The sequence below is a fragment of the Falco cherrug genome, chromosome Z (genome assembly GCF_023634085.1).
Source record: "Falco cherrug isolate bFalChe1 chromosome Z, bFalChe1.pri, whole genome shotgun sequence".
In the NCBI taxonomy this organism is placed as follows: Eukaryota; Metazoa; Chordata; class Aves; order Falconiformes; family Falconidae; genus Falco; species Falco cherrug.
In genome coordinates, this window is record NC_073720.1 from 48,979,662 (window position 1) to 48,991,787 (window position 12,126).

General features: G+C 36.5%; 1 protein-coding gene across 6 annotated transcripts in view; it reads right to left on the reverse strand.

Moving 5' to 3' along the window:
* Window positions 1-12,126, reverse strand: part of AUH (AU RNA binding methylglutaconyl-CoA hydratase) — a 113,932-nt gene that overhangs the window by 59,394 nt on the left and 42,412 nt on the right. For 3 of the 6 annotated variants that reach the window (XM_055698624.1, XM_055698622.1, XM_055698621.1), the window contains 2 exons: window positions 3,588-3,680; window positions 2,613-2,669 (listed from right to left, as the gene is read on the reverse strand). The exons of 1 other annotated variant lie outside the window; for it this stretch is intronic. In XM_055698624.1, coding sequence (XP_055554599.1) covers window positions 2,613-2,669; window positions 3,588-3,680 — 150 coding nt within the window. The remainder of the gene's footprint in view (window positions 1-2,612; window positions 2,670-3,587; window positions 3,681-12,126) is intronic. 2 more of the 6 variants (XM_055698625.1, XM_055698623.1) reach the window with 1 other exon arrangement.

Below are 12,126 nucleotides of genomic sequence, written 5' to 3' on the forward strand. Positions count from 1 at the left end.
CACCCTGCTTTCACAGTTAAGGCACACAGCCAAATGCTTATTTGGCTGAGACCCTCAACAGGCTTAGAAGGAACAATTGATTTTAGTTTATTAACCAGAATTCAACTAACTGCTGCTGGACCTTAGCCTTTAGAAGGTTACAGTACTTATGTGCATATTCAAAAGCAAAATTTCTCACACCTGGGAAATATATTTTAAAACTCGTTGGTCACTAGACAGCAGCTGACTGGGTCTTTCGATGACCACATTTCAAAATAGGATGGAATAAAACATAACATACAACAAGGTTCAAAATTTCATAGCTGATCTGCCCTGAATCTGTATTTTAATACTGTTAAATTCTACTAATATTCTTCTAACATAACCTCTTCAGAGTAACGTCCTGGGGGGTTAAAAAAGCAAAACGGAAAATAGTTTTTCATACAGCCTCAAACACTCATGCTAATTATGACCCAAGTTAGGATCTGGACATCTACCACACACTCGTGGCAGCTGATGGAACAGAAATAAAAACAGTAATAGCTTGCCATGCTGGAGGGACTTCCTTCAAAGAAGCAACACATTTTGTCAGTGTGTTTCAGTTTTATTAGATGGCCGCAGAAACGTATTGAAGCCTCTCGATGGCTACAGTGCTGTTTTCAGCTCCACTGCCCAGTCCTGCTTTGGCTCACAGCAGGTTTAAGTCAGCACTAGAAGAAAATACTCCATTAACACATGAAGCCTATGGTTCCAGGAGTCGTATCTGGCTTCTCTGTCTAAATGGCATATGCAAAATTTCTTCACTCATTCTTCACCCTCTGATGACATAACACATGATCGGTTACTATGAGCCAAAAAGGGCTGAAACATCATTGCTCAGCAGATTGGTGCAAGTACAGGCTAATCAGGAAAAAGTTGTGATAAGCTTGAATACACTCAGCAAAAAGAGTCCTCAGAAAGGCTGTAAGAATAGGGAAAAAATTCATCACTGAACATACACCAAAATGTTTTAAGTTTAAACGGCATTATAAGATGGTGAAATCTGTCGTATTTTCAAGGAGCTGAAGACATATACCCAAATCGTTGTTTTAGGACAGGAAAAAAAAAAAAAAAAAGATTTTTCAAACCTCAGTCTTTGAATAGGAATAAAATATTCTGAATGAAACTCATAATGAATCATTCACCTAGCATTTTAAGGTGAAAGTGTTAGAAGTTTGAAACATCTATAATTAAATGAAGACAAGCAGACATGAGATAACCTAAGCAAGTTGAATACTAAGAACATATGGAGAACTTGACCTGAATTTCTTGAACTGGAGATCATGTCTCCCATACTGTCCTGTAGAATTCCTTAGGAGAGGGTGGAGTGGGAAGATCAAGGGGGGAAATTGCCAAGAAAAACAATATCATTTTCTGTATTTTTCTTCACTAGAACTTATTGTCAAGTCATTATTTACAACACCACAAGAAGGAAACATATCCTTAAATTCATCTACATTGTTATTTTTATCCACTGCTAAAAAGAGACCGGTCACCATAACTCAGTTTTCCTTAAGTAAAATGTAGCTCTAACCACAGAGAAAAAGAGACTGGGAGAAAGTATTGACTGAAATCACAACTCAACAATAAACATAATAATAGAACATTTGAAACTGTGCAGAAATTGTATAGATTAGTGATGAGACCGGATAGTTTCTTTACACAAAGTTCATACAAGTGCTCCCATTATGGTAATCTTTACTATCCGCTCTACACAAGCTTCCATGGTGTCCCACTAAAACTGCATACAGTGCTTTCAAAACAGGTTCCACCGATTAGAAATAAAATATGGGGAAAGAAAGGGTAGAAAGTTCCCCAGAAGTTCCAGATAAGAAGGCCAAAGCTAGGTGGGGGTCACAGGGATGCACTCGTTTTCAAGTTACTGCCCTTTCCCCAGAAAGGCAGACATCTTAATTCAGGTAACAATGACTTATGCATAAAATAAAAACAAAGGTTTCATAACACAAAGGTCTTCTTAAATGCTATTCATTATATAACTTTCATTCACCTTGAATCCAGAAAAAGCCAGTCAACTAGCCTTCCAAACAGAAAAGAAGCTTTTGACCCCAAAACCTGCAAAATCTGTTGGTAAGACAAAAGATCTATTCACAGCTACACTTTCAGCTTTTAAACTCTTTGCAACCAATTTACAGGCAGCATGAAAACAGAATTTTAATCTTAAAGTACCAGACATTATGTAAAAGTGGATCATTATTTAAATTACCATTTTTGTACACTCTACCTTTTTTCCTTTCTCTACTTCCAGAGTAGAGAACACTCTACCTCTGTTCCTTTGCAAAATTATTCAGTCTTCCGATCAAGACATCACATGTCATTTACAGAATCACTCAATACTGACTTGGTGAAGACTTTGATTAAAAACATCATATACAAGTGCCACTGCCTAAAAATGAGAAATCTACTTTTCTATTAATTTTTGGTAAGTAATATGAGCAATAAGCTTTAAAACATGCTGTAATTCTTAATTGAAATGTAAAAATAAGCAGAAATTCATAAACAACAATCCAAAATCAAGCACCAAGAGCATGTGGTTTTTTTAGTTATCCATGGTAACGAAAGCACAACATTCATACCTGCACCTGGAATGATTGCCAACTTTGTTTCAACTAGGCCCATTTTAGCAGAAGCAGCTAAAAAACAGAATGTAAATGAGTTCTTGCTATAATCTATAGGAAAAAAACTTTGCAAAATATGTACTTATGACCTACAAGATTGCTTACTTATTACATTTCCTTTATAAATAAATCTCTTAAAAAGCATCTGTTTATGAAAATCTAGATTCAACCGATCTGCCTTTAGTAAAAGATGCAACTACTCCCATCAAAGCGAGTCCTGTACCTTATTCATTTTCACATAACAAGCAATTACAGTGAGTAACAGAGACTTAACTGCAAAACGTAAAATACTAAAAGACTGTTATTATTTAACATTTTAAAATGGGGTGGAATTCTGTATCTGATTATTATGCATTCTTTAGATGACAGAATATTCTCTAAGGGTCAAACAGCTTTATATACCCTCAGTTACTGGCAACTGTTCAAGACCAAGTTTCCACTTACTTTCCAACAAATGGCTTTACAGTTCTGACAGCTGGATAGGTCAAGGTTCCTCTTTTCAAGTGCTGTTGTCACTTTTCTTTTAGAACAGCTTAATTGCTTGTGTAATAATACTCTCACTAACAACTTTTGCTTTTTCCCTGCAACCTGTTTCAATAAAATCAGATCTCCATCTAGAACACTTCAAATACACATAAGGAGAATACTTTTATTACTAAATAAAATATCAAACTACCAGATGGCCCTTCTGACAATACTGATAAAAACAAAGGTCATAAGAATATAAAACATGTAACAAAAACAATCCAGCTATCAGTGGTAAGTTGTTTGAAATTAAGTACTTAGACAGGTTTCTGCTAAATCCCTTTAAAACAATTGGTTATAAAAATGTCAAACAAATTAAGTTGTATAAGATTGTTGCCAACATAAGGATTATTCAAGCCATCTGCAACACTAATAATCCTATGTTCTATAAAAAGGATTCAGACCTACCTGCCACTCTTATATCACAGGCTAACGCAAGTTCTAGGCCACCACCTAATGCAGTTCCATCTATTGCAGCAATAGTAGGTACAGGCAGATTTGCTGAAAAAGAAAGTACCAGTTAATATTGGCCTCATAAAGAACACCTCTGAAACACCATTTCATTACATTTTGTTATAAGTACCATCATGCTACAGGAAACAAGTTTCATAAAACAAAGCTGGGACAAAAACTGGTTGCTCAGCAACACTGACAATAACATTGACCCTCCTTCTAATCACACTGTGGTTGAATAGGTTTGTAAGCCTTTTTCTCTAGCTTCCATTCACTTCTGACAAAAATCTGAATAGTAAACTCCAAAAACATACATAGCAGAGATAGGTAAAGAATAAACCAGGAATACTTAAAAAAAGGCACATACACAAACAACCCCAGTTGAAATACAGATGTCTTATCATAACCGTCTGTGATGCTAGCATAGCTGGAAGCTGTGTCTTAATATTCCCAGACATGGTGTGGCCACCACTATCGCCCCTTTTCTCCTGTAAAGCAGCAGTTATCAGCTTCATGGAATCTGGGGAAGTTTTCAGTGTGATAAACAGATGCACATGCTGCCAGTACACATGACAGGTAGCAGTGTCAGAGCCCTGTGTGACCGTAGCCTGGTTTGTATTTAATTTAATATCAGCATTCTGACATGGGGAAGTGATTTAAACATTCAGCTTACAGTACTGCTCTTCACCTCCAACAAATTTATGTTCTCTCCTTCCCCCTTCACCACAGACTCAAAGAAGTGTGATGAAAAATGCATCCTCTTTCTCTATGTACTTTTTCTTAGTTATATAGGAAGGTAAGAAGGGAAGGCAACTCTCACTTCCAGCAGGGCCAGGTTGTTGACCGAAACTCATAACCTTGTCACCATAATCAATTTGCCAAACAGTCTTGCAATCCAAGTTCAAGGCTGACACAGCTAGCATTTCTCTTGAAAGAATGTGACTTTGACATAGGAAAATGAAGAATAATTTGCCTGAACATGAAGGCATGGTCATTATCAGCTGTAGTTCCCAGCAGTTACTGCCTGCATGCACGTTCCATTTCTCAGAGGTTAGCAAACAGAATCTGGAGCACTACTTATACAACTTTTGCAGTACTCAAAGGCAGACTACTTTCCCTATGATAAGTAACTTCCAAATGTAGCTATAGTACAATTCAAGTAGACTATTCCACACAGAAATAAAACTTACAGAGAGAGTATTGCAAAATGGCTTGGTTTCAAGAATTACGGCCAGCACTCCTATCAAGAAATACTAAATTTTGAAAATCAAAGGGAGAAAAAGCAGTTTGATACCATGTGTAGGAATCATCACTTCCAAAGGATATTAATTTTAAAGGATCACTTGACATGGAACTTCACAATGAATCAAAGGCAAAATACAAATTCTTTACAGTAGCTCTGTGCATACCTATCAAAATAATTAAAGAAATTAATCCTTTTAATATGTTCTTGTGAAGCATCAGAAAAAGCAATACAGAGATAAACTGGCAATTGCTTTGGATCATAAGCTGAGTTTCTAAGCTACCAGAACTTGTTACCAAGGGTAAAACTTCTTGGAATATTCACGTTTTGTAGTACAAAAGACACTTGTTCATGTTTATCTGCATAGTTCTAATACACAACTTCCAAAACTGTTCAGCTCATAACAAAAACTGATATGATGTTTGACAAATTACGCCCTGTAAACTTAACTGAGTTGTATGCGCTCACATTTTAGGAACAATGAATTATGTAAATTGACAGGTCAACCTCCTCAATGATTCTACATGGCAAGGCTTATTTGCAGTGAGTGACAGAAAAGGACCATTTAAAGCTTTGCCAAGAAGCCCAGTGGTTTTATTCTCTACTATTTCACATTTTTTGTCACGGTCTAAATAACAAGATATAAATTTCAAGCAATTGTACTAATAATCATTGGTGCTAGATTCTAAATCTGGTATGGGTTTATCAATGTGCAATTGTGAGCTGCATAGTGAAGTCCCCAAACAGAACTGGAAATAGATCTATAAGAAACAAAATAATTCAACTAGAGTGTACAACATACAGATAAGAGTAGACCATGTACACAGATACATGTTGTTAGAAGCAGTTAAAAAAAGACCAAGTAATAAGCAGCATTGAACTGTAGTCAAGAGAACTGCACTGAATTCTTGTAGCACATCAATGTGTGGAATACGAAGGACACTAAATAATAAGCCAGTTCACGCAATGAATTCATAAAGAATTACTTCACACATCTATTTTATAGTAAAGCATGTAGATACACTTCCATTCTGAATATAAAACAAGTGTCCCAAGCAAAAGTCAATACTCATGTCCTACTATAGCATCAATGCTTAATGATATTACAGAACAGGAAGGTTCCAAGTACAGTAAAGAAAAAGAAGGGCCCATTTCAGCATATGTTAGTCCTAAATCAGCAACAAAGCCAGATACAAGACAAAAATGTATTTCTGTATTTGAGATCACAGAAGAAACAGAGTTTGGACTAGCTGAAGAAGCAAAAAAACATGAACAAGCAAATCAAAATATTTTGTATGTATTATTTGAGGAATAACCTGCTGGAACAGAAGGCAAAACAACCTGTATAAAAGGATGTTTATTGGCCATTCAAGACATGATACAGGTGGAGTGACTAACAGGTAAATGGAAGAACTAAGTAAATAAAGGTATACAAAAACTTCAATAAGAGAAACTAAACAGTAACACGATGCAGCTAATTAAGTCAAATAAACCCATAAAAAGCTCAAACAAAAGTTAGAAAATATGTTATACAACAATATAAAGAAATGGGCTTGTTTCCTACTCTGTAGTAACTGTGGATCTTCAATTCAACTTCAGAAGTGCATTCCTGGTAAATATGTTACATGTAGTTTTAGAAAAGGCTGATCAGATGCATTCTGTAGTCTTGGAATGACTCCTGCTTACCTGTGACTCTCCATTACTTAAAGACATGAAGAGTAGAGTAAGCTAAACTCTCCCACAATTTTGTCATCAGTACAGAATGTCACAGGAGGACATTGCATTTAAGCATATAAAAACACATGTAATGTGTTGGAAGTGATCTCAAAAAATCACAACTGTTTTGAAGCTGGTAATTGTTATTTCATCTTTAAGTGACTTTCTACATGAAAGTAGCTAGTGACTAACAAGGGATTTCCTTTCTGCTTAAAGATGATTATATGATGAATGAAAGACCAGCGTAAGAATACAAGCACCAGGTCTGGAGGATATGACCAAAAATAGTTTCTCAGATGTGTCACAAAGTCCACACAGCTGATTCATATACTGCGGACACCAACATTCCCCAAATAGAAAGTCAAAGTTGCCTGGATTATATTAACCTGAATTGTGTGTGACTATTTAGTCCTCTGACTAATTTAAAAGTTCTTATAAAATTACAGAAATGTAAGATATCATCTGACAGGAAACTGAATTACACTTGAGATTTTCTTAGTAACTACCAAGCAGCAGCCTTTTTCCATTCCTGCAAAACCTCACTTTCTCACTACTCACAATGAAATGGTCTGATCAACTAGGAAAAATCTACTTTCCATAGATACTGAGAAAAAAGGAAGGAAAAAGTATGAAGAACAAATAAAGAAATACAGTAAAAACAAAATGGCAACAATTTATACATGGAAGTAGCCTTGCCTTTATGAAACATTACATACAGTAGATTTTACATAACAGGCAATAAACATATTCTTTAGACAGTGTCCAAGGGGTCAAAAGACCTATCACTATTACTAGTCCCTTACTGAGAGTTCCTGAAATAAATGGGCTGAGGAAGAATAACACAGTCATCCAGAATTCCAGATTTTGTGATTTGTGTTCCTGGTCAACCTACATCAACTTGTCCAGATTGATTAACTTAAAATACATGACACTCAGAGAGAAAAAAAAGTTAGTGATTTAGAAAATATCAAACCAAAAAGACCGACCTCCTAAGAGTGGCTTCCTTGCTTGCTAAGTAAATTTATACCTGTAGTATTTTCTGTTAGCAACTGTACAACATACAGAAAAAGAAAAAACATTTTCAAGCTAGGCACAAAATTTTGAGATCTAGGCTGTTCACATGTCAACAAGCTTTCTATGAGAACTATGTATTTGCCTGACAGCAGTTCAATCAACCCTGAAGAACACCTGCAATATTCCTTCCTATAGCTAGGATATAGGAGTCATTATTAAAGAATTAGTCCAACAAAGTTAGATTTCAGTTTCTTTTACTTTAAGGTAAAATGTCTGCACTGATACTGCAGCAGCAGTTGTAGTTCACAACTCCCATGAATCAGAAAACACCATGGAAGCCCATTAAGTCCTTAACAAGGCAAAATTATATATTTTATATATATATATATAAAATCCTTAGATGTACTTAGCTTCTATTTCTGATGTACTCTTTTACAGCTTAGGACAAGTATTTTCAATTCAACAAACCACGGCGGTCAGCTTGGTATTTAGGAAGATTCAAATAGAGCCCCACTTTAAAGTGTGCTTTTTCAAGCATTTGATAAGAAACAGTAAAATGAAAGACAGTCACCTTCACTCCCCCGCTATTCCTCTGTTGTGCTCCTATACCTGGACAATGTCAAAAAAAGTCCTTATTGTTCATCTCTCTTATTACTTCAGTGACCTCTGGCAATCAATCTTCAGAAAGAACAGTTACTCAGATGTAAATCAGAAACTAGTCACTACCGCTAGTATGTACTGAACCAGATTCATAAGCCTGACTTGTCTTCAACTATCAACAGACAGCCGATGGTTTAAGAAGCATTCTTGTTTCCCACTACTGACTAAGAAGAAAGTACTGAGAGTACTCTTGCTTCCTTCAAAAAATGTGGGTCTCCAACTAAGACAGAAGGAGGAAGATAATTCAGATTTACATGACATCACAACTGAATTCCCACAAAATGGAGAAATAGATAGTCCAACCTATTTATTCTACATGTGCATTTCTGATTATTTGACAAATAAGGCTGGTTAGTGCACAGCTTACTAGGACAAGCAACTTCAGGGGGCATTTCCAGCAGCTCATTTTTTTGCTTTTCAATGATGGATTTCATAAAACATGAAGCAAGGAGATTGAATTGTTCAAAAAATCCTGCATACTGTATTATATGGATTACTGAATGAAAGTATGCTATAAATTGAGGGATATATAAAAAGTTCCACAATTCATTATCTAACTCAAGCAGGTTAAGAAAGCATGGCAAATATCTGCCTACATATGCCTACAGCACATGAGAAACCTTTAAATCACAGAACGGTCGAGGCTGGAAAAGACATCTGAAGGTTACTTTGTCCAAACCCTTTGCTCAAACAGTGTCACCTAGAACAGGCTGCTCAAGCTCATATCCACATGGCTCTCGAAGATCGCCAAGGAGGGAGACTCCACAACCTCCTTGGGTAACCTGTGTCTGTTCTATCACCCTCACAGTAGATTAAGTGTTTCCTGATGTTCAAGAGGAACCTCTTATATTCCATTTTGTGCCCATTGTCTCTGGTCCTGTCACTGGACACCACTGGAGATAGCCTAGCTGTATCTTCTTAACACCCTCCCATTCAGAGAGAGATAGGTATATTTTGGTTTATATATAGATAGACAGGTATATAGATATATAGATACATAGATATGAGGTCACCTCCTGAGCCTTCTCTTCTCCAGGCCAAACAGTCCTAGATTGCTCAACCTTTCCTCATAGGAGAGATGCTCCAGTCCATTCATCATCTTCACGGCCCTTCGCTGGACTCTTTCCAATAGCTCCACCTTTCTCGTACTGGGGAGCCCAGAACTGTGCTCTAGCAGTGGCCTCACCAATGCTGAGGAGAGGGGAAGGATCACCTCCCCCTACCTACTCACAACACTTCTCCTAATGCAGACCAGGTTACCATCAGCCTCCTTTGCCACAAGGGCACAGTGCTGTCTCATGTTCAACTTGGTGTCCACCAGGACCTGCAGGGCCTTTTCTGCAAAACTGCTTTCCAGATCAGCCCCCAGCATGTGCTGCTGCATGGGGTTGTTTCTACCCAGGTGCAGGATTTTGCACTTTCCTTTGTTGAACACAATGAGGTTCCTGTCAGCCTATTTCTCCAGCTTGCTGAGCTCCCTCTGAATGACGGAACAACCCTCTGGTGCATCAGCGACTCCTTCTACTTCTATATCATCAGCAAAATGGCTGAAGGTACACTCTGTCCCGTCATCCAGATTGTTAATGAATAAGACTGAACCAGTATTGGCCCCTGGGCTACAAACTGCTGGCTAGAGGCCTCCAGGTAGACCTCATGCTGATGATGACCAGCCTCTGAAGCCATCTATTCAGCCAATTTTCAATCCTATTCCATGTCTGTTAATCCAGTCCATGCTCATCGGTTACTCTATGAGAATCTTATATGAGACATTTGTCAAAAACCTTACTGAAGTCAAGAGGGACAATACCCACTGCTCTTCCCTCACTTACCAAACAAGTCATTCCATCATAGTTATAAGGCCGGTGAAGCATAACTTCCCTTTTGTGAAACCATGCTGACTACAACTGATGACTTTCTTGTCCCTCATGTGCCCAGAAGTAGTTTCCAGGATTAGTTGTTCCAGCACCTTCCCAAGGACAATTTTATAATTTACAGGTAAGAAAGCTCTTTCTCTGTTTCTTAGTGCATTTATTTAGAAGTAGTAATATTAATGGAGCCTTCAAATTAATAAAAAGAATGGTTACATGCCCCAAAAATGTCTAAACACAACAAAACACTTATGTGTAGATTCCATAATTAATGGGTCAGCCATTAGGAAAGCAACAGAAGTCACATCATAGAGTGAAAATGTCAAATAAAGAAAATATTTTATTACAGAAAAAAGTGCTCATTTACATCCTATTTATCTTCAATGAGTATTACAACTAACAATAGTTTAAAACCACTTAATACTTGAAGTCTATGGGCAAATTACTACACCAACAATGTTGAAAGAAAGGTTCAAGACCTGTTAGTTTACAGAATTTCTTTCATAATTCAAAATCTGCAGGTTTTCTGGTTACAAGTTAGGACAGCATTTTCAAAAGGCCACGGATGTAAATAGGAATTTTGAATCAGCATTAGTAATGATTTTAAACTACATACTAGCTTGCTATAATAATTTGGAATTTATTTTTAAAAATTGGTTTTAATTAAGTTTATACCTAAATATTTGTATCTTGTAACTCAGAATAGACTTCTCTTCCACCTGTTCACTACCCATATTTTTGACCTCTCTCAGTGATGCTGCTCTTGAGCATGAAGTTAAGATTTTTCCCTTCAAAAATAAAAGGGCATAAACTATGCATCCTGAGTGGCAGGCAGAGGCAGTCCATGGGCAATTGTGATTAAAATGTTCCTAATATAAAGAATATTTGGAACATTTTAATCACAAAATCACACTCTCCTGTAGGTTAATTTCTGTCACAGGAAATCAGAAAAATAATTGCAACACAGTACTGTATCTTGATTTCAACAACTGGGATCTTTTCCTAAAGAAAAATAATAACATTAAGATGGCATATGAGCTTTGCATTGTCATTTGTGTTTCAGGCATTTACCTCATGTTGTAAAATCTGCTATCACATCAGCGACTACAGCAGTTTGCTTGCATTTTCAATTGCAAGCACTACAATCAAAAAAAGGCCTTTCTACAGGAAAAAAGCTAACAGAAACCAAACATTTCAACATGCACGTTCATCTATTCTATAACACTATGAAAACCATCCAATGTATGTAGCAACACAACAAAGTGGCTAAGAGAGACTGTCAAATATTCCTGTGTGAACTTGAAGGCAAAGAAGATTGGTCAAATCATTTTTGTGCAAGACAAGTATCTAAATGCTACAAAGCCTTTACCAGTCATAATTGCAAAAAGAATGAAAAAGTGGTTACTCAAAGTAACTTACGTATTTACATATGTTTTAAAAATATCTCCATCTGCAAAAACATCACCACACTTAGTCTGAATAGTCTACATGTGCACTTGGATACACACAATTCATGTCCACACATATGCTAGCTACAGCTGTGAAAGGCTTTTAGCTACCCTCTAATTCCTGTGCTTTGGATAAGAAGCTTAATAGACTGCTACTGTTGAAAGCTTTATTTGAACATTACTATCATTGCTTTAATACCTTCAAACTTCAGGCAGACAATCTGCAGCAAGACAGAGCTGCATGAAAAAAGTTATTTCTCAGTACTTGTAAAAAAATTTTGCTTTTTAATAAAAATGGTCACTGCACATTACTTACAGTCGTTTATTAAGCACACAATACTAGTAAAGTTTATCTTCCCTTTATTATGACTGTAGCTAAGGGGTTTTCTTAAGGCATCTCCCCCAATCCCATTAATTTCCCAGTTTCCTCCAGTGATCGCTCTTTTTTATAAATGAACAAAAAAACCCACTTTTGAATTGACAAAAAAATTACTTAATATAGGAATATTATGTTCTTAATTTTAAAATCTTCTATTTGGTACTTT